This window comes from Enhydra lutris, unplaced genomic scaffold (genome assembly GCF_002288905.1).
Source record: "Enhydra lutris kenyoni isolate GAN:26980312 unplaced genomic scaffold, ASM228890v2 scaffoldscaffold6, whole genome shotgun sequence".
Lineage (NCBI taxonomy): Eukaryota > Metazoa > Chordata > Mammalia > Carnivora > Mustelidae > Enhydra > Enhydra lutris.
The window spans coordinates 29,422,507-29,445,546 of NW_019154090.1; the positions used below are offsets into that span (position 1 = coordinate 29,422,507).

The following is a 23,040-nucleotide window of genomic DNA, read 5'->3' on the forward strand; positions in this document are numbered from 1 at the left end:
AGGCAGAAATTTAAGATGGCTCTCATGACCTTCATCTTCTGATGTTACTCCTGTGTTCATGTAATGTTATACTGCAAAAGGGACACTATTTGAGTGAGCATCCTCTAATCACAAACAGCTCTTTACAAGCAGAGTTTTCTCTGGCTGGTATAGAAAAGGAATTTAGACAGATCTGAAGGATAAGAGAGATTCAACAACACAGGGGAGGTTTTCATTGCTGAGAGGGGGAAGGGCTGTCACAGGGCATAGACCTCTGGGAGAAAGAGTTAAGCATGGTCCTGGCAGACAGCTAGCAACAAGATGGGGATCTCAGTCCTACAATCCTAAGGAACTGAATTCTGCTGATAATCCTAGATGAGCTTGGGAGTGAATTCTTCCCCAGAATCTCCAGATAAGAGCCTAGTCTGACTGGTGCCTTAACTTCAGAGAACTTAACATAAGTCCAGCCAAGTCTACTTGGACTTCTGACCTACAGAACTGTGAAATAGCAACTGTGTGTTTTAAGCTACTAAATTTGTGGTAATTTTTTTTTATATAGCAACAGAAAATGAATCCAGACTTGTTTACGTCCACAAATTCTATCTCTGGACACACTACCGCTCTAGCTTATTCTGAGAACAATCCTCAGGGAGCAAGAAGAGGACCAGATTGTGGCTCTGGAGCCATCCCTTCCTAGCACAAGTTTCCTCATCTGCAAAATGGGTGGATAAAAAGAGAAATGCTGTAAGGAAATATTTCTACACCAGCAAGTCTTTTCAAATATCAGATGTATTGCTAATCATAATGCCAATGCCAATACCTGCAAAGAGGGACCCAGACACAGTCAAGAGTAGAAAAGTAATAGCTGGCTCACCTTCCTCAGGCCAAGAATGTGGATTGTTGGAATAAAGATATGCTCCTTCTCCTTCTGTTAGAAAAGTACCTAGGAAACTGGCATCCCCCTTTAAAAACAATCACAAAGAGCAGACAATTTATAGCATAAACTTTACAGAATCAAAAGTCCTGCCCGTTTGTCTGTCTACAAAAGCTGCTTAGTCAGCCTCACAGAGACCCAACTTTTTACACGCTTTTGGCATTGCCTGGCTCTTCGGCATGTTACTGGCATTTTCAACTTGTACAGTCCTCTCCGAGTCCAGGCATCAAAGCCTGCTACACTTGTTCATGCTCCAGTGGATTTCTAGCAACTGGAGACAGCTCTCCTTGCCTAAAACCTTGACCTCTAAGTTCTATATGTCTAGGCCAATCTGAGACCTGCTTCTAATAGTACTGGGAGATTAAAAAAAACACACCAAAGGCCAATGGCAGAATGAATCCCTCTAACTGTGTACCCCATTAAATGGTTATTTCTAAAGCTTTGCTGGGAGGGGAAGGATGCAAATAGGAATTGAGATAAAGAGGAACATAGTCTTCAGGTCAGCCCTAAAATGAAATAGTCTAGGTTATCTTCATAAACTGTTTATATTTCATTTTGATACAATGTTAACATTGAGGATAAGAAGGCTGCTTACCTTCACTGCTTGCTGGGTTTTCTCAGACAATTTTACTTCATTATCTTCTACCTGTATGCAAAAGAAGTGCAAGTTTTCAGTTTCCTACTTCAAGAGCAAAACTCTCCTAGGTCTCCCCCATGTTCAGTATTTCTAGGACACTGACTGGGCAGTCCCTCCACCAAATCCTGTGCTCTCAGGCCCTGATGGCTGGCAGAGCTGGGCTGCCCACTTGTCATCAAGACTCAGAGCCCAAGGCCATGGTGGACTCTCCCTCTCCCTGGGACCTGAGGTCCAGCTAAATGAGCCTACAAGATGTGGAAATGATGTATTAGTCTCCACTTGTATTTCAATTCAGAAAAAAACAACTATTTGTAAGGATTTAGGGAAGAGAACATATTAAAATATTTTGAACATGTTCTCATTTATATGTATTCATGTTACAATAGAGGGTGATTTTTGTTCATCCTTATTCACATCAGAATTGATTTTGTAAAACAGGTACTTAGACCATTATTAGACTCACTGCTCTCATACTTTCTGTGTCCCAAGGCACCAGAGTTTTAGACCAACTCCCACTGATGAAGATGGGACCCTTCTACATGGAGAGACTCTGCTGTTAAAAACTCAGCAGCAGGGGCGCCTGGGTGGCTCAGTGGGTTAAGGCCTCTGCCTTCGGCTCGGGTCGTGATCCCAGAGTCCTGGGATCGAGCCCCGCATCGGGCTCTCTGCTCGGCGGGGAGCCTGCTTCCTCCTCTCTCTCTCTGCCTGCCTCTGCCTGCTTGTGATCTCTCTCTCTGTCAAATTAAAAAAAAAAAAAAAAACTCAGCAGCAACCATTCTGACCAGAGAATCTACTCCTTACTACCTCTGTGACTTTGGACAGGCTGGTCAATTTCTGAGCCTTAGTACCCTCATCCGTAAAATGAAGGTTTAATTTCTTCCTTTCATAATTTAATAGGGACCCAAATCACTTAGTTCATTTCTTCTGGCACTTTCCCAAGATTAGGACAGAGTTAAAGAAACTAGATTCATTTGTATAAAGAAAAAGAGCTAAGATAAAAACTTCCACTTCTGAAGAGTAGCTAGCTTAGGATCTGACATCCCACCAGGGACCCAATGAAGAGGCTTTTCCTCAAATGTTCTCTCCAATTTCTCCACATTTAAATCCACTTCCACCAGATGAATGACACTAACCAGCCAGGAGCAGAATCTGGGTATGGCCGCTGTCAGGACTATGAAGCTGGTTTCTGTGGTAACAGTGCCATCTGCAGGAAGACCACAGACATGCCAGTTACTGCCCACTACCTGAGCCCACCTTGTAGGCCCCCAAACTAACACCCCTCCCCCTCTCAGGAGCGATGGCTCCTCTTATTAGCATACAATAAGTATAGTATGGTATAGTACAGAATAACTAATAATACAATATTAGTATACAAAATCTTGGGCTCTCAGAAATTGAAAACTTCCTCATCTGGGAACAGGGAGACTAATGAGGGGAGGGAGGAAGGTTTCCCCATGTGATTAACTATTATTTTTTTTCAACAAAGAGAAACATACACTTAAATGTAGAGTCCTGGGAATTAGTTTTCTTTTCATCTATATTTTTAATTTTTATCAAGGTAGTGCAAAGGTTAAAAAAAATATCTGATTATTATTTCAAATTCCTTCTTCCTGACTACCAGTAAGGCTGTACATATTCTCATGTGTGTGTGTGTGTGTGTGAAGATAATGTTATAATTAATAACATGTTATATATAATTATAATATACAATAATCTAGACTTATTATATATTATGATTTATACATACATAAGAACTATGACGCTACATCTATTAACTTATTTTGCCAAAACAAACAAAAACAACTCAAGTTTTGCTTTCTAAAGACCTTATAAACACTTACCCTTTTCTTTAACCACGATCTGAGATGTCAAGAAGGATTCTGAGAAGACCACAGACCCTAAGCACCCCCTTCCTCCCAGTAAGTCAGGAATGTCATACACAGTCATACAAGCCTGTATCAAATGAGAAAAAAGAGTCAGGCCAGTTGTCACTCTTACACTTTCAGGGAGAGACCCTTAAACAGATCACAAAATACTGCTCTAAGGCACATTTTGACAGAATACTCCAGAGTTTCTAAGGAAAACTTAAGTTCTTCTGAACTATATCTCAGGACCAGGAGAGAACTTCAGCATCACCCAGGCTCCCCTGCAACTGCTTCTGCATCAGAGACACATTTGGGCCATAGGAGTATTTCTATGTTTCTATAAATTCCCTCAAATTCCTTATCTTTCCTAAGATAATAGCTGTCCTTCTTAATTGTGATGAGGCCCTGGCCTCTCAAGAGTAAGAGATGTTTCTTTCAGGCTCTTGTACACTCATATAATCCTCGCATCCTGGCATATCCACATGCTTGCCAATTCCTTCTCTGGTTTGGGCTCAAGTTCTGAACAAGTCTGGGAAAGCGGTCATTCATTCATTACACATGTCTCCATGGATATTTCTGGATACATGTCAATACCTACAAATGCTTCTTTCAGTACCAAGAAAATGAAAAGAAAACTACTTAAGCTTGTATGGCAAGACAAATAAAAATAGAGGCGTTAGTAGGCTGGAAAAAAAGACTGAAACAACACAGAGAGATCTCTTGAATGGCTGATAAACAAGCCCTAATTTATGTTAGAACTAAAGAAAACAGAACAACTTCAGGAGGAATCTAGCAGAAGAAATGCAGAAAATGGTATGAGCCAGAGCCAGGGTCTGGAATGACAGAAGATCTGGCGAGGGACACGGGATAAGTAGCACAATGAGCACTCTCAGGTCCTGTCTCTTCCTGGCCTGATGTTGCTGAATGGCCATGTGCAGAGTTCCTGAAACAGAGCCCATTTTCAATACACTGTGATCCTAGCCTGGGATCCCTATTCCAGGTTCAGGGCAGAGACAAAAGATGTGGGGCTCTTGAATAAATTGCTAGATTCCCAAATACAAAAGGGAGGCAGAAGAGTTGAGGAGAAAAACTGTTAAAGCCAAAGTGGTTAGTTTTTCATGTTGTTATGAAAAAAGGATGTATAAAAGTGATAGGTAGGCTTTTATATTTTAGTTAACTTTCTGATTAGGCCTGACAACTGGGAGTTTTTGCTTTTGTTTTTTTCAAAATCTAAACCTGCTTCAAATAATTTTGAACATGTGAAGACACGAAGCCTTCTTGGGCTGCATGGTCTCTCTTAATTGATGGTGGGAACCCCACTTTTGTTTCCAGATCAAAGAGGAAACAATCCAGTGGGTTATACTCAATACCTTACTTTTATACTTGCCTTCTAATATTGAGGAAGAGGAGAAAGAAAATTGAAAGGCAGAACTTCATTTCTATTTGAAAAGGACGACAAGATTTATACAGAAAACAATTTTCTCTCTCTTCTTTCCTATTTCATTAGTGGCTGCTGAAAGTGTACTTAACACAATAGTATGATTCTACTGGGCTCCTGATCACCTTCTACTGTGCAAACGACCTTCCAGAGCACTGCAGAGGAGTCTAAATAGAGATATCAGGGCCTACGGTCTGACAAGGAGATAAAGTACTAACACCTAATATCAGGAAGCATCTCCTAGCATCCTGATGATGTCACCATGAAGTCTCTTAGTTCTAAATGAGCATCAACACAAAATGCTGATGATACAGGGAGCAGACACTTTATAAAAGGAGAACTTACAACCTTAAGAAGTTACTCTTGTTGTACTACTCTGTAGATGAGAGGACACTACTGCTTTCCCACTGGTGATGGTGGCAGGCATGCATTTGCGCTGAGTCATCCACACCTGCACACCAAGTTCCTGGTGACCAAAAGCTCACTGGAATTAAGGCTCAGGCAGTAGCCACAGAACAGACTCAAGGTGTAATCCATCCCCATGTATTCTGCAACCAGAATCTTGGCTGGATAACTACCATACTCTCATGCATTGCTTGCCAATCTTCTGCACATTAGGATACACTAAGCTAAATGGAGAACTTGGCTTGTGACCAGGAGCAACTGGTCTAGAAACTCGGCTCCCCAAAGCCATGCCAGCCAGCTCACCTGGGGACCAATATTTCTGTATCTCCAAACCATGCCCCTGTCCCATGAGGGTGCCCCCAAAAAATGGGCTGGAAAGTTCTGCTCTGACTACCCACTTCACTGGAAACTTAGGCCCCCAGTTTTTTGTTTCTTTTATTTATTTTCACAGACCATCGTAAGGGCATCAACTAAAGCCCTGGAACACAGAGAATCCACTGAAAACTCATCGGTCTGTGTTGAGACAGGTTTATCCTCAGCTCACATTTCCACATTTCCACAGGTCAGAACAGTCTCAGTCAGTTGGAGGAAGCCTTCCTAACCTTAGGCAGAAGTGTCTCTCTCAGACCCCAGATAAGACTCTGGACCCTGGGAAGCTGGGATATGATGCGGACCTTGTACAGCCACCCTTAAAATCACGGGCTCACTACAGCTGCAGCTGGAATGCTCCTGAGAAAAGACCAGTTTCCTCAAGGACAGACTGCCCAAGACTCCCACCTACTCCTGTCTCACCCCTTGCAAATGTCCCTCTTTAGGCCACTCCCTGACAGCTGACTTGTAACAGCTCTGCTTACCGTCTTTACAAAGTATAAGCTATCTTCACTGTCCAGAGGCACAATCCTAGAAGAGGAAGAGACAGGAGAAACATATATCACAATTACAATGTTCTTTTCTCAACTTGGCAACAACCCACAGACCCAGATTTCTTTCAGGGCTTTTCAAAGCACTGGGCGACATGTAGGCAGAATTAGTACACAGGCCACTGGAAGGAATTAGGTCCACCACCTACTCCCATGCCTCGGTCTTTCAAAGGGAAGCACTCAGAGTATAGTGTCTCAGCTGAGTATAGCAAGTCCAAGGCCCAATCCTGGCATGATGTCATTGCCAGAACTCTAAGAAGACCACCCATATCAGCAGTTACAAGATAGTCTCTCTTCACTTCTTGTTCCTAAAAACTTGCTCCAAAAGAGCATGCATCACAGACATACACTTACCTTCCCTGATTATTCACAGCATGGATGTGAAAAGCCATCCTGGAGCTATAGACCCAAAACAAAATAAAAAGTCAGTCTGTTCTTGCTAACCACACTGTTGGCCACCACCCACCCCCCAGACACCTGCTGCTGCAGTGCACCTGTGCTGGGCCTTCATGGCACATTTGCCACGTGTGGGGCCAGCATTTGACTCTAGTCACAGCTCTGCCTCTGTGCAGATTCTCAGGGCTGGCCTGACTCTTGGATAGAGCAGGAGAGAACCATGTGCTAGAACTGTTGCCTACTGCAGACAGGGAAGACCCTCTACTGGCCCATGGCCTCCTGCCCCTCACCTGTGACATACTGTCCTGATCTTCCTCTTCTTTACTACCTTTGGGTCAAGGTGCCATCCCTGCTCCAAGCCCAAGCAGAGACACCAAGTCCTGTGTTCCTCTCAGGAGATGATTTGCTAATCTGATGTAGTATAAGGTACTCAGTCAAGTGACCTTGTGGAGAGAATGGAGTGGGGCTCCAGATGGAACTCCCATTGCCTGTTCTTCTTTTCTTGTTCCTTCCTCCAGCTAGGGAAGTATGCCCAGGACTAAAAGGCTTTGCCCTGGTAGAAAGGTAGCCTGCCCTGGAAAGGCTCAGTGGCCCACTCAAAGCTCTGAGGAAAGGAAGAAGGGAATGACTATGCCAGCATGTCGACAGTGACACAGAAGCCCTCCCCCCACCCCCCCAATGCGATAGCAGCTAACATCTACATGCTTAGTCACTCTGCATGGTGGGAAGACAAGGAAACAGATGTACGGAGAGCTCCTTGTCTTACCCAAAGTCACACAACTAGAAAGCAAAAGTTTCCTCAAACTCAGGTCTGCCAGGAATAGATAATCCAGGCCAGCACAAGGCCTTAAGGAAACAAACTTCTATCCTTCTCATCTTATGGCCAGAGCTATGAGATCCAGAAGACCCAGAAGAAAGAGGCCTGAAGCCTTGCACCAGAAAGATCTGGCTCTTCCCTCCACTCCTGGAGCTGCAGCAATAAAATTCTTGTTAGATCAACTTTTTAAATGTTCTTTCTTACTACCCAGGGCTGTTGATGTAAGAAAAAGTGGGGCACGGAGCTGAGGCACCACAGGGCACAACCCATAAGTATTCTAAGAAAATTCCCCAATGTCACTGGTGTCTTTTGCCTCTTTTGCCAAAAAGTGCACCAGTGGTCCTCATACAGGATGGGCGGAGGGTTAGATGGACTGGGTTCATGAAAGTTTGTCTATGGACACAGACCACACAGAGGGCCCTGTAATGTGCCAGGAGATGTATGATGGCTGGACTGCTAGCAAGCCTGAATCCCAGAGCTTCTAGCTCCTGAGACAAAGCCAGGCTCAGGGTATCTATTACCTGAGAGGCATCAGAGGCCCAAGGCCAGGGTCTCCTAAGCAGGAACTGTCTCTATGTGCCCAGGGACTCTGACCCTAACAAACTTCAACCCTCATGTCCCTGCTTCACCTTTCTAATCTCTAAACCTGGGTCCTTCAGGTCTCTGATGCTTCTGCCATTGATCTGCCTCCCATTCTGGCATCAGGAAATGTGTCTCTTTCTCATACAGTTCCTCCATCTTTGGCTCCCTGGCCTCTCAAAGCCCTGATCATGAATGTTTGCCTTTCAGATATCCTCATATTTTACTGGAACATTTCTCAGAGGGAAGACGGAATATCAAATACAAGACAGAAAAGGGTCTTTATTAAATAAAACATTAAAAATAACTCCTTATAGAAAATAGCAGCCATTGCTTACCGTAGGGCTGCCTTAAACTGCATCAACTCAAAGAAATCTAACCCAGATCCCAGGGTCTGCTCGGCTACCTCCTTCGCCTATAAAAGCAATGACAAAACAGAGACAATTAGCTTTCACAGCAAGAAAGAGTACACATCACTGATAGGAAGTACCCTTCTAACATTTGGCCAGGAGAACACTGCGCCCCTCCCCTCTACATGACTGCTTTGTATATATCAATAGATCAAAGTGAAAACATTGTGTTAAGGGAAACAGGTGCCTGCTTTCTTTGGGTTGGGTTCACAGGAACACTTCATTCAGGCAGGTGGGCACTGGAACCTGACCTACCGGGAACTGTAATCAGCCAGGATGATGCCATTGTGAGGTCTGGAAAAGGGTTTCCTCCTCCCCTCTCCCTTGGCCCTGGGGGAGAGACTACTGCCCTTGGAGTTTTTGCCAGATGCTAAGAATATTTAAATACCTAGATTTACAAAAGATCACTTAAAATGAAAAAGTGTGAGAACTGATACTACATAAGCCTTCAGCTAAAGGGCTGAGAAATTCCAAGTTGCCAGGGATCCAGTTCAAGTGAGGAGGGAAGATGGCAGGGAGCTGGTGACTACGGCTACAGTCTCTGTGGTATCTACATCATATACAACCTTTCCAATATCAAATGGCTTCCTTCAGGAAAGGTCCTATTGGCATTGGGAGGCATCAAGCCGACTCTTCGCATCTCCTTACTGGGTCAGATATAGGAATCCAACTCAGCAGGGCAGGTTAACCGCAAAACAGCAAGGAAGAGAACGGTCAGAGAATGAGAACACATGTGCTTGTCTAGGAAAGGCAAATCAGATTTTCTAATTTTTAGTTGTTTTTTTTTTTTTTAAACACTGAATTATAGGAAATCTCACTATGTAGCTCAAGACAAACTTAGCTAACTCTATTAAATTCACAGTAGAAAAATCTGTATTTTTATTTTTTAACTTTTGAAGAGCTAGTTAAAAAAAAAAAACTAGAAAGTAAAACAGTAGGCTACAGAATGACTTTTCTTTAACATGACCAGATATCTACAAAGAAGTGCTGATTAGCAGTCAGTCATTCCTAGGACAAGGGCAGTTCAGTCATAGGCAGCAGAAGCTCAGCGCTCTCCAGGGACCTTTGTCTGGCGCCAGCTCCACTGAGGCCCAGGCTCGCACAAAAGTGACTACTACCAGGTGTCCAAAGACAAAACACATGGATAGGAAGGTTTACACTGAAATTTCTACTAAGAAAGAGAAATGTGGTATTGAAATTACCTTTGTTAGACTGGAAGTTTTAGCATAACATGCAATGCCAGCCAAAACAGCCTCTATAACAGCAGCATACACCTGGGACAAGAGCCTACTTTAGAACAAAAAATATGGGTTAACTACAGCATCACAAGGTTTCAACAAAGGCTGCATGCACATAAATGACATTCCCTAAGGAACTGATTTTTAAAAAGAATGAGAAAAGTGCAAAAACAGAACTCATTGATTTCTAAGCCTTTTATAAAGATTTACTTATTATGTCAGAGAGAGAGAGAAAGTGTGTGTGTGTATGGGGAGCATGGCGAGGGGCAAAGGGAGAGAGACAGAATTTCAAGCCGACTCCCTGCTGAGCATGGAGCCTGACTCAGGGCTTGATCCTAGGACCCTGAGATGATGATGTGAGCTGAAACCAAGAGTTAGATGCTTAAACGATTGAGTCACCCAGGCACCCCTGATTTCTAAACCTTTTAAAAGCCATGTGCCCCACGTGATTTATACTTTGCTTTTTTTTTTTTTAAGTTTTGTAGAGCTTTTTAAAAAAAAAAAAAAATATTCATTTTAGAGAGCAAGCGAGCGAGCGAGCGCAGAGGGAGAGAATCTCAAGGAGACTCTATGCTGAGCACAGAGACCAGTTTGGGACTTGATCTCGTGACCCCGAGATCATAACCTGAGTTGAAACCAAGAACGAGCCTCTTAACTAACTGTGCAAACCGGGTGTCCCTATACTTTGCTCTTATTAAACCATGATAAGAAAAGCCAACTCTGCTCAGAAGACCAACCCTCCCTGTTTGTGATCCAACTGAAGAGAACTCTGCGGGCTCCCTAGCCCCTCTGTCAGCAGTCTGAATCCCTTCAGTATCTTGGTACAGACTTTCTGCTTTTTCGGGACCAACCACACCATACATTCATGTCATCTCCTCCCAGGCCTACGAACTGCTACTGGAACTTCAGGAGCAAAAGAGATTACCTCAGAGGAGAAGATGAGCTCCACTTACATTTAAATTACCAGCTGCACACCATTTTTCAAGTAGCTTACCTGATCCAGAGAATAGAGTGTGCTCCTGAGGGCAAACATTCCCTTCCTAAAGCTCCCTGCTCCTCACTCACCAATCCTGCCCTTTCTCTTGGACTTCTCACTTCCCAAATTGCTTTTAAGAAGGTTTCTTCCTTCTCAGCATTTTGGGCCAGATAAATTTTTTGTCATGGTGTCTGTCCTGTGCACTATAGGATGTTCAGCAACACCCCTGGCCTCTATCCAGTAGTACCCCCAGTTGGGATAACAAAAATGTCTCCAGACACTGTCAAAAGTCGCTGGGGGTGGGGCTGGAGGAAGAGGAGCAGTAGAACTGCCCTTGGTTGAGAATCACTACCTTATGGGAGAGAGATTTGGGATCTTATCAGGATAATTATAGAGAGAAGGGGCTGGTTCATCCACAAGGCCCTAAAAGGCAGGGAAGATGCCTGGCAAGAAGATGATTAAAGACTTGCCAAAGACTATGTCAACGTTTATGCCTGAGAATCCTGTAACAAGTAAAGGAAGGTGACCAGAGTTGGAAAGCAGGAAGGAACCCAGAAATGATCTGGTCTAACTCTCATCTTACAGAAGAAGCAAGTAGGGCCTCAGGAGGTGGAGTATAAACTGTCCAAGGCACAGAAAATGAATGGCAGACTTGAATTCAGGTCTGCTGTCAGCCTGGTGCTTTTCTATTGTACCATGTCACATAGCCAATTCCTTTAATTTCCTCCTTGGCTCCCACACCACATCTCTACATTTTAGGTAAGAGATTTGAGATGGGTAGAAGAAAAAAAGACAGAAAAAGCATACATGACAGCTCCAAGGATCAACATATCCTGAAGATTGTTGGCCAGGCCACAACAGAGGGGTATGTCTTGGTAGGAAGGGGCCTGGCAGGGGCACGGACAATGAGCCTGGCCACTTCCAGGTAAGATCAGAATCTTCCACACCTTGGCACAAACACCAAAGACATAGAAAGATGCCCTTCCTCCTTTCCCCACCCAGCTTGACTCACTCAGTACCAAAATGTTTTGGCCCCCTCACTGCTTGGCTTTCTCCTATACAAACCCCAGGCAACAGCTGAATGCAAAGCCACGGGGCTATGGGCTTATAAAATGGCCTGAATGGGAGGCCTGAGACTCATGCCTGGATGGCACTGCCACTGCCTTCACTAGGACTCCATAAGGCCCAAGTTCTACCAGCTCTGTGATTCACCAAGTCTCCACATGTATGCTCAAGCACTGGTCAATACTAGTCCCTGAAGCAGGGCACCAATGAATTTGGTTAGGAGAAAGGTTTAAGTGTCCAGAATGAAGATCCAGTGGCTAAGCACAGCTGGCACATAAGTACCAACAGGTACAGGGGTGCTTGGGTGGCTCAGTCAGTTAAGCATCTGACTCTTGATTTTGGCTCTGGTCATGATCTCAGGGTCATGAGATCGAGCCCCACATTGGGCTCCATGCCGGATGTGGCTTCTGCTTAAGATTCTCTATCTCCCTCTCCCTCTGCCCCTTCCCACACTGCTTGTGTGTGTGCATGCGCACTTACTCTTGCTCTCTCTTTAAAAAAAAAAAAAAAAAAGTAGTACCAAAATGTATAAAGTGAGAATGTGGCTGACATGTTGCTAAAGGGCAGAAAACCCACACACTAAAAAACTGCATACACATTAATTACAGCTATACAAAACCTAAATGTATAATTTTTAAAAACCCAGTAAGATACACAGTTAAGATACTAATGGGTAGTGCCAAAGAGGAGGAATTATGGCTGATCTTATTTTTCCTTTTTTTTCTTTTCTATTTCCCAAATTTTCTGTAGTATGATTATATTCCTTACATTGTATTTTTTCAGATACAGCTCAACAGTTCCTACTCCAGAGAGTCTGATTCAGTAATTCTGGAAACTATTATAGCCTGGGGATCATATATTTATAAAAAGATGCTTAGATGATTCTTCGTGGTCTGTCACTATTGGCCTTTGGGAAGCACTTGTCTAGACCCCAGTAGTTTATGCTAGAATATTTAATTAGGTAATAACAGAATTCTATTATGTTCATATTTCTGATGGAAAACTCCTTTTTGGAATTCAGTAGTTCCAGCATTGTTATGGATTGAATTGAGTCCTTCTAAAACTCATAATGAAACTCTAATCTTCAATGTGACTGTATTCAGAGATAGGACCTTTAAGAAGGTCACTGAAGTTAAACGAGGTCGTGAGAGTAGGGACCTAATCCAGTAGGACTGGTATCCTTATAAGAAGAGGAAGAGACACCAGAGATTTCTGTTTCTCCACAAGAGCTCAGAGGAAAGGCCAGATGAGGACACAACAAGGTGGTGGTCTGCAACTCAAGGAAAGAGGCCTCACCAGAGACCAACCCTACTGGTACCTGGAACTTGGACTTCAAGCCTCCAGAATTGTGAGAAAATAAATTTCTGCTGTTAAACCAATCCAATCTGTGATATTTTGTTATGGTAGCCCAAGCAGATTAACACAAACATTATTGAGTTTCTTTCTTTCTTTTAAAAAATTGACATATATGGGCGCCTGGGTGGCTCAGTGGGTTAAGCCGCTGCCTTCAGCTCAGGTCATGATCCCAGGGTCCTGGGATCGAGTCCCGCATCGGGCTCTCTGCTCAGCAGGGAGCCCGCTTCCCTTCCTCTCTCTCTGCCTGCCTCTCTGCCTACTTGTGATCTCTGTCAAATAAATAAATAAATAAATCTTAAAAAAAATTGACATATAATGTATTATTTGCTCCAAGGGTACAGGTCTGTGAATCATCAGTCTTACACAATTCACAGCGCTCACCACAGCACATACCCTCCCCAATGTCCATAACCCAGCTACCCTATCCCTACCTCCCACCCCCCAGCAACCCTCTGTTTGTTTTGTGAGATTAAGAGTAATTAAGTTTATTTCTTATCTTCGGTTTCCTGTTATATGTGGGGGGAGCAAAGTCAACACTGGACCTTTTTAAAGTTGCACAGCTTTGGGGCACCTGGGTGGCTCAGTGGGTTAAAGCCTCTGCCTTCAGCTCAGGTCATGATCCCAGGGTCCTGGGATCAAGCCCCGAGTTGGGCTCTCTCCTCAGCGGGGAGCCTGCTTCCCCCTCTCTCTCTGCCTACTTGTGATCTTTGTCTGTCAAATAAATAAAAATTTAAAAAAATAAATAAAAATAAATAAAGTTGCACAGCCTGAGTTCAGATCCCAGCACTATTCCCTAAGTCTAAGAGTCAAATCCAGAGGAAACACTGCTCAGACCAGAAGTGGTTTCAACATAGATTCTCCCAATGTGTTTAAGGATGTTTTATTTTGGGGATTAAAAAATGTACTATGTAGAAGATATAGTAAGAAGAATCACACCATTGAAATGGGTTTGCAGAGGAAGTCTCTGAGTTCTGGAAAGAGGAGCACATGGCAAAGCTGGCAGGACTCCAAGCTGAGAGACAGGGCTAGGAAACCACAGCTCTGCTCACCACTTCACCCAAATGTCCTACCCACTGCTGATCTCAAAGGAGCAAGAGGGACAGCCACAACTTCTGAGTAACTCAACTTTAAGAAAATATAAAATAGAAATGAAGACTTACATTTGTTCAGTTTTCTTGGGCAGCTTATTCTCATCACCTGTAACAAAGGACCATGAATTAAGTGTGACAAGACCATGTGTCCTGCAAACACTTCACAAGGAGGCTAGAATTTCTTAATTCGAAGGAGATGTCAAGAACTACATTTTTTTTTCTTTTGGGTTAAACACAGTACAATCACAACAGCTTTTCCCAGAATCCTCCTAGATCTTCACCCTTGACACTGATTTTGACCACCCACTCAGCATCACCTGTGAACATCAGAGAAGACCTGGGGAATCTTAGGCTCTGGAATGTTTTCACCTTTATTTTTAATTTTTTTAAATTATGAGGTATAATTAAGTAGGCTCAGTTCTGACTCTTTTACTTTCAGAGTTTTCCAGCTTACACAGCAACACCCAGGTAAAAACCTGGTTTCTGCTGTATTCTGTTCTGTGGAGCAGTGTTGAGATCCTCATTTATTCTAGAGGTTCTTCTCTAGGTCTCTTTGGATATCTGCAACTTCTGGTTACCCTAGCAAGAAGGGCAGCCCCAGTGCACCTGATCTTTCTGGAGGGCCCTGCAGCATGGAACACTTGCTCCCTTCTACCTTCTAGAAGGGTAGAAGGTACTCTTCTACCACGGCCCTTCTTCACCAGAACAGCAGGCACCTGGTTGACTCATCCAAACTCTCACTGTAGCATATATCTCCAGCTATCCAACTGGGACTCACTCATCTTTGCCTTCCCTCTAACACTGAGCACATGGTCTCACACATGGTTAGACAATATACATGTTGAGCTGATAATTATTCCTCCAGAGATACATTCTTTGAGAAATGTGTTAGGTGTATCAACTCTCCAACTGCACTGAGAGAGGGAGTTGGAGGCCTACTAAGTGGATATCATAAGCTTCTGAAGAAAGCAGTTAATGATGACTCCATTTCTAATTCATGGGAGATATTTTTCATTAGGGAAGCTGATGAGATGAGAACTTACAGGGACTTACCCAAGTAAGGAACATAAGTAGCTCCAAAAAAGTATGTTCTTGAACAAGCAAGGGGTCCCTTTGGTGAGATGCATTGTACTACCTGCATGTCAGAAAAAAAAGTAAAAAAAAGAGTAGGGACTTAGGTGTATACTGCTGAAAAATGAAAATTATATCATTCATGCAAATCAATTTTATCTCACCAACAGCTGATTTATTATTTTTTAAAGGCACAGAGGAAAAGATCACCTTTAATTATTGTTTTTCCAAAAGTATTTTGTGTTGTGTATTCTTTTTTAAGATTTTATTTATTTGAGAGAGAAAGTGAGAGAGAGACAGAGCACAAGCAGGGGAGAGGCAGGCAGAGGGAGAGGGAGAAGCAAGTTCCCAGTGGAGCCACCTAAGTGCCTCTTGTGTTGTGTTTTTAACCTTGGCTATATTATGAGATTGCTACTGGGTTAGCTCATGATGCTAATGAATTCACAACTTAGAAGGGAAAGAGAAAATGTGCTTGGGTTTTGACTGTCATTAGTAGTCCAGAACTTTCACAGTGAGGACTTTGGCTGACATGACAGGGAAACATGTGGAAGCAGCTACAAATTCAGGAAAGGAGGGTGTGCCCCAGGTCCCCACTTGTATTTGTATTTCATCTCTGTACATAAGCCTTGGAAAGAGATTTAAAAATTCTTATTCTTCGGGGCACCTAGGTGGCTCAGTTAGTTAAGCAGCTGCCTTCAGCTCAGGTCATGAACATAGGGTCCTGGGATTGAGCCCCGCATCGGGCTCCCTGCTCATTGGGGAGTCTGCTTCTCCCTCCCCCTCTGCTTCTCTCCCCTGGCTTGTGCTCTCTCACTTGCACGCTCTCTTTCTCTCAAATAAATAAATAAATAAATAAATATAATCTTTTTAAAAAATTCTTACTCTTCTTCCCTGTTTAGTTGTTTATTTATACAAAAATGGATACAGATGTCCTTTTCTTTCGAAAATCCAGCATCTCATCAGGGTTCCCAGGCTATCAGTTATAAAAAACAAAAATGCTACCATAAGAACTAAAGCAAAAGAAATTAGTGCAATCTATAAAAAAATAGCTAAATGTGACACAAATATTCATTCTACTCCAATTTTTGAGGAAGTCACAAGAGAATGCATGGCATTTTTCTGTAATATTGTGAACACTGTGAATCCAAGTTAAAGATGTGTAATAAGGATTGTTTGGCCTACTCTATAATTCACCATAGTGCATATGATCAATATTGCCACGACCCTAAATAAAAACGCATGTGCGTATTTCTATTTGTTGGTTAACTGGCATATTTCCTCAACAGAACATGTTTCTTGGATTTCCAAATTTCCCCCAATTGAAAGTTTCTTTTAAAGTGCCATTTGTATAAAGAAGATGTGGCATATATATACAATGGAATACTATGCAGCCATCAAAAGAAATGAAATCTTGCCATCTGCAACAACATGGATGAAACTAGAGGGCATTATGCTGAGTGAAATAAGTCAATTAGAGAAAGACAATTATCATATGATCTCTCTGATATGAGGAATTTGAGAAGCAGGGCGGGGGGGTTGTGGGGTTAGGGAAGGAAAAAGTGAAACAAGGCTTTTCATGTCTGTGCCTATTGGCATTTCTGGGTTGTCAGCTTCTCCAGTATCCAGCCTGGGATATATAAGCAAAAAGGAACCCCAGAAAACTTACTGCCATTTTGTCCCTTTGGTCCTAAGCTCCTCAGCCAGCCTGCCTTCTTCTACCTTCCAGAGTCTTTCCATGTTTGTTTTACATAAATGTCCAGTGTTTTTAGGTGTACTCAGCAGAAGGATTTGGAAAAAAAATATCTCTACTCCCTCTTCCCAGAAGCAGAACTCGGCTAAATTTCCTTTAGTTTTAACATATTTAGTGAACATATAAGATTACACCAAGAACCCTATGTCATTTGGCATTTCCTGTGTATTCCCAGGATCCTCTGGGGGGTTAAAACGAGGTCTGAGTTCTCCCATTAAAGGGCAGTAAGATCCTGACAGCATATCCATCCACTCAAGTAGCCCTATATTCCTGACCAGCTTAGAGGTAGAAAAATTTAGTCCATGAGAGCGTCAGTCCAGAGCGACTTAGCCTCATGTTCTCCAATCAAAACTAAAAAATAGTACTACCTCACCAGCTTTCCTGACTGTCAGGAACATTTTGAAAATACTTAAGCTTCCACAGCCTTTTACAAGCACTAGAGTCTCATATTTCAGTCTAATGTTTCCTTTAAAAGAATGTAGCAGACAATTTACCACCAAATGAAAAAGTCTTCTCCCTGGCACCCTCAATAAAAGAACAGTGATCCTCAAAGTTTATGTCCTGAAATGTAACAGTGAAGACATATCAAACCTAGTAGGCTTGGAATGAGTCTATTTGTAAGTTAATTTAAAAGTCTTATTCTAATGACAACATTACTATGACAACTTAAAGAGTTCGGTTTGATAAAGTATTTTTTTAAGCTTTTTCCTTCAAATATTTAAAAATTAACTATGATGTTTTCAAATCACACCTAGTACTTATGCAAAAATACAGTGAGTTTGCAATCACTTCTTTCACTCCAAAACAACTTCGAGATTAAATCAATACACGAACTGGAAAGGTTCCCCTTATCCTCCCCTCCTCCCTATTTATAAAACCAATTAAGCACCAGGTAGTGAAGCCACTCACCATGTGTTTGGCAAAGCTCCCATTGGGACCAGTGTTGCGTACCAGATGCCCTTCAGAAGGGAAGTTAAAGTTGCCAGCATTCAGATTGTCTCGTGTGGAGTGATTACCAAAGAGAACGAACGGCTGCCTATTAGGGCTGCAGTGGCAAACCAAAAATGAGATTAGAAAAGAGAGTCCTAGCTAGGGCAACTTCCCAGTAAGTGGGTTCTTAGGGTTTTCAGAGTGGGTTTTCAGTCCTGCTTGGGGTTTTCAGTCTTGTAGTCTGAGGAAAGAGGTCAGTACAATCCCCCTAATACTCCTTGCTTGCTGGGAAGTGATGCCAGATGTCTCTAACTCCTCCTACTGACCCACAGGGATCATTTAGGGACATAACTAAATTCAAGCCAGGTTTGTATTTTCAGCTTGATCTACTTCTTTTTTTTTTTTTTTTTTTTTTAAGATTTTATTTATTTGACAGACAGAGATCACAATTGGCAGAGAGGCAGGCAGAGAGAGAGGAGGAAGCAGGCTCCCCACTGAGCAGGGAGCCCGATGTGGGGCTCGATCCCAGGATCCTGGGATCATGACCCAAGCCGAAGGCAGAGGCTTTAACCCACTGAGCCACCCAGGTGCCCCTGGCTTGTTCTACTTCTTAAGGACAAAGCTCCATAGGTCTGTCCATGATGCAGAGATGGAGCAAGTTTCCAGTTTCATACAACAGCAATTTAATAGAAACAGAAATTTTAAAGGATGACACCAGTTGTGATACTCAGACCAAAGGCAGACAACAGAGGCATTAACTATTCCGGAGCAGCTTTTAGGATGGGAGGAGGAGAGTAGGGTTGCAATATCTCACTGCCACACTTACCTGCCCTGCATGCATCCCCTTCTTCTGTCTCCTCTCTTGGTTAGACTTGTCTGTTTATTTTAGTTTTTTGCTGTCACTTTCTGCTCACTTCTCAGTCCACTTTAGTTGACCCCTCAGTCATTTTACTCCAATTACTCTTGCAAAAGTCACCATGTGACTTTCACATAGCAAATAGCAAATCCAATGGATAGGCTTCAGCCTGCCCTTCCTTGGTCTCTCAGAAGCACCTGACACCCTCTCCCTGAAAGAGCTGTTCCATCTCAGTTTCCCTTGTCAGCCATTCTCTTCCTCTATCTGCCTCTGAATATTCCCAGGGTTTTACTTTCAGCTGTCTGTCTCTCCTTTCCTCTTTCATCATCTACCCCCCGTTCCCCTTCTAGTTCTTGCAATAAATAAATGGCATCGTCATCCACCCAGGGACTGAGCCAGAACTGAGAAGCCTCCTTAGGCCTCCTTGAGTTCTCCTGCCCCTTACCTTCTAAATCCAACCAACCACCATGTTTCACTCCTATTTGTCCATTTCCCTCAACCCACATGGTCACAAGCCTCATCCATGATGCCATCATTTCTTCCCCAAACGACTGCACTGCCCCCTCACAGTGACCGTGCTTCCACTCTTGCTCTCCTATAATCTATTCTCCACAGTTCAGAGGGGGATAACTTTCATACACGGAAAGCTTTTTAATGCCTTTATTTCATTTTCCGGAGAAGGACTGTAATCTTTCACATGACCAAAGAAGACTTGTATGGTCTGGCCTGGCCAACTTCTTTGGCTCCACGGAAGGTCACTCTCCCCCAACTCTTATATTCCACCAAACCCATCTTCTTTTATGTTCCTTACACTCTCATCTCAGGATGCTTTTCTCCCTTAATCACCTTTTTAAAAAAAAAAAAAAAAGATTTTCTTTTTAAGTAATCTCTATACCCAGTGTGGGGCTCGAACACAAAACCCTGAGATCAAGAACTGCACATTTCACTGATTGAGCCACCCAGGTGCTCATCTTATTACCTTTACTCATCATTCAGATCTCCCCTCAGAGAAGACCATGTTCTCCAGCTATAGTCTTCACAATGCCAAGTTCTTTTCTCCTTCATGGCACCAATCAGAGTTTGTAATTATATTATTTTGTGAGGTTGCTTGATTAATGTCTTATTTCTCTACCACACTACACACTCCATAAGGGCAGAGACCATGACTGTTGGGTTTTTTAAAAAAAATTTTTTAAGTAATCTCTATGTCCAACACAGCATTTAAACTGCGACCCAGAGATCAAGAATCAAATACTCTACTGACTAAGCCAGCTGGGAACCTCCATGACTGGTTTACTTTTTAATCATTTATTTCTTGCTTAGTATGTCATATGTTCTCAACAAATAGTACCTAAAGGATATTTTTTTTTTTTAAAGATTTTATTTATTTTACAGAGAGAGTAGGCAGAGAGGCAGGCAGAGAGAGAGGAGGAGGCGGGCTCCTGCTGAGAGAGAGCCCGATGTGGGGCTTGATCCCAGAACCCTGGGATCATGACCCGAGCCTAAGGCAGAGGCTTTAATCCACTGAGCCACCCAGGCGTCCCCCCTAAAGGATATTTTTAAGATAGTTTCTGCTATGGACTGAATGTTTATATCCCCACGAAATTCATATGTTAAAATTCTAACCCCCAGAGTAATGGTATTAGGAGGTAGGGCCTTTGGGGGAGGTGATTAAGTCATTAAGGTAGATCACACATTGAGATTATAAAAAAGGCTCTCATAAAAGAGCCTCCTGAGAGATCCCTTGTCCTTTCTGCTATGTAAGGTTATAGTGAAATGACTGCTTTCTAAGAGGAAGCAGGCCCTTATTAGACATTGGATGGGATAGTGCAATCTTGGGACTTACCAGTCTCCAGAACTTAGGGAAAAGATGTTTTTTGTTTATAAGCAACCTAGTTTACGGTATTTTTGTCATGGCAGCTAAAATAGATTAAGAGTTTCCTTTATTCCCTACCCTTTCCTTAAATTGCCCTTAGTGTGTGTCATGTGGAAAATTCTTTATATTTCTTGTATTATCCTTAAAAATATCTCCTTAAGTTTCAGGCAAATAGGGGCTCCTAAAAGTAAACATGACTGATTATTCTTCTGAAGCTTAATTCGAGGTAAATGACTCTTTAGGCAGAAAAAGATGACCCTAAGTCCCAACCATGGCAATTTGTCTCACTTCAGATTGGACTGGATTTAGGGAAGAAAAGAGAGGAAAGATCTACTTTCCTCTATCCATCAGAGGAACCATAACCAGCGGGGGCCCTGCCGCTTACCACGATAAGAGAGATGCTAAAGGAAATACCTCAAGAAAACAAATGCAGCAACCCTAATGCTCCCTGTCTTCCTGGGACTGGACATTTATGCCTGAACCTTTTTACTCCCCGTAACATGCTATGGATCCCTGCCTAGCCCTTGAACATTCTGCTTCCTAGCTTTCCTGGGGGTAGGGATGGAATATAAAATTCCTTTCTTTAGATTGCAGCAAGTTACAATGTTTTAAAAGCTAGTTTACTATAAACCTGTATTTTAAAAATTTTTTTTAAAGATTTTATTTATTTATTTGAGACAGAGCAAGAGAGAGACAGCATGAGCGGGGCAGAGGGAGAAGCAGGCTCTCCACTGGGCAGGGAGCCTGATGTGGAACTTGATTCCAGGACTCCGGGATCATGACCTGAGCAGACAGCAGCCGCTTAACTGACTGAGCCACTCAGGTGCCCCTAAAACTGTATTTAAAAAAATATATACGGATAGGGGCGCCTGGGTGGCTCAGGTCATGATCTTAGGGCCCTGAGATCGATTCCACACTGGGCCCCACACTGGGCTCCCTGCTCAGTGAGGAGAACTGCTCCTCCCTCTCCCTCTGCCTCTATCCCCCACTTGTGCACTCTCTCTCCCAAATAAACAAATATTTCAAAATAAATATATACGTATATAAATAGAAAAGCAATAAACGGACAATTTTTCAAGGTATGAATTTCTTACCCTGTGATGACTAAAGTCAATTTGTATTTTCCTGACTCTACCTTAGGGACTTAGATGCTCCCTCACAACCACCCTCCTGGTCAGTCCCATTTTCTCTATTACTATTCAACTTTCTTCCCCAAGAAACTTACCTGTTTTCAGTTATATGGCTGGAGATCATTCCATGACTGAAGTAACTTCTGAATGGCTAAAAAAGAAGCCAATATTGTCTATATTAAGATCATAATTTTATAAAACAATCACAAAACCCCCTCGTATATGTACATATGAATGTAGGTATTGTGTGTGTGTGTGTGTGTGTGTGTGTGTTTGAGAGAGATGTTTACAGATTATTGTAAAAATATGGAATGACAAATGTAGTAGAAAGCAACATGAATTTTTAGGGCAGGTAGCAAACAAACAAAAAAACAGCAAAAGAAATAAAGACAAGAGGCTGCAAAAGAAAATGGAAGGTAAAGAAAATCACCACCTACAGTCCAAGTTACTAATCATGTAGGAATTTTCCCTTCTATTAAAAATTTGTTTTTCAACATTTTGTGGAACCTCCAAGCTGTTTTCCAGAGTGGTTGCACCAGCTTGCATTCCCACCAACAGTGTAGGAGGGTTCCCCTTTCTCCACATCCTCGCCAGCATCTATCATTTCCTGACTTGTTAATTTTAGCCATTCTGACTGGTGTGAGGTGATATCTCATTGTGGTTTTGATTTGTATTTCCCTGATGCCAGGAGATGTGGAGCACTTTTTCATGTGTCTGTTGGCCATCTGGATGTCTTCTTTGCATAAATGTCTGTTCATGTCTTCTGCCCATTTCTTGATTGGATTTTGTTCTTTGGGTGTTGAGTTTGCTAAGTTCTTTATAGATTTTGGACACTAGCCCTTTATCTGATATGTCGTTTGCAAATATCTTCTCCCATTCTGTCAGTTGTCTTTTGGTTTTGTTAACTGTTTCCTTTGCTGTGCAAAAGCTTTTGATCTTGATGAAATCCCAATAGTTCATTTTTGTCCTTGCTTCCCTTGCCTTTGGCGATGTTGCTGCGGCTGAGGTCGAAGAGGTTGCTGCCTGTGCTCTCCTCAAGGATTTTGATGGATTCCTTTCTCACATTGAGGTCCTTTATCCATTTTGAGTCTATTTTTGTGTGTGGTGTAAGGAAATGGTCCAATTTCATTTTTCTGCATGTGGCTATCCAATTTTCCCAACACCATTTGTTGAAGAGACTGTCTTTTTTCCATTGGACATTCTTTCCTGCTTTGTCAAAGATTAGTTGACCATAGAGTTGAGGGTCCATTTCTGGGCTCTCTATTCTGTTCCATTGATCTATGTGTCTGTTTTTGTGCCAGTACCATGCTGTCTTGATGAT

General features: G+C 42.6%; 1 protein-coding gene across 3 annotated transcripts in view; it reads right to left on the minus strand.

Moving 5' to 3' along the window:
* Window positions 1-23,040, minus strand: part of LOC111141718 (chromosome unknown C20orf194 homolog) — a 133,706-nt gene that overhangs the window by 60,212 nt on the left and 50,454 nt on the right. For 2 of the 3 annotated variants that reach the window (XM_022494500.1, XM_022494501.1), the window contains 12 exons: window positions 21,815-21,870; window positions 17,837-17,972; window positions 15,160-15,241; window positions 14,176-14,212; window positions 9,583-9,670; window positions 8,309-8,385; window positions 6,533-6,577; window positions 6,113-6,158; window positions 3,392-3,503; window positions 2,684-2,754; window positions 1,509-1,559; window positions 854-941 (listed from right to left, as the gene is read on the minus strand). In XM_022494500.1, the coding sequence (XP_022350208.1) occupies window positions 854-941; window positions 1,509-1,559; window positions 2,684-2,754; window positions 3,392-3,503; window positions 6,113-6,158; window positions 6,533-6,577; window positions 8,309-8,385; window positions 9,583-9,670; window positions 14,176-14,212; window positions 15,160-15,241; window positions 17,837-17,972; window positions 21,815-21,870 (889 nt within the window). The remainder of the gene's footprint in view (window positions 1-853; window positions 942-1,508; window positions 1,560-2,683; window positions 2,755-3,391; window positions 3,504-6,112; window positions 6,159-6,532; window positions 6,578-8,308; window positions 8,386-9,582; window positions 9,671-14,175; window positions 14,213-15,159; window positions 15,242-17,836; window positions 17,973-21,814; window positions 21,871-23,040) is intronic. The other variant, XM_022494502.1, reaches the window with a different exon arrangement.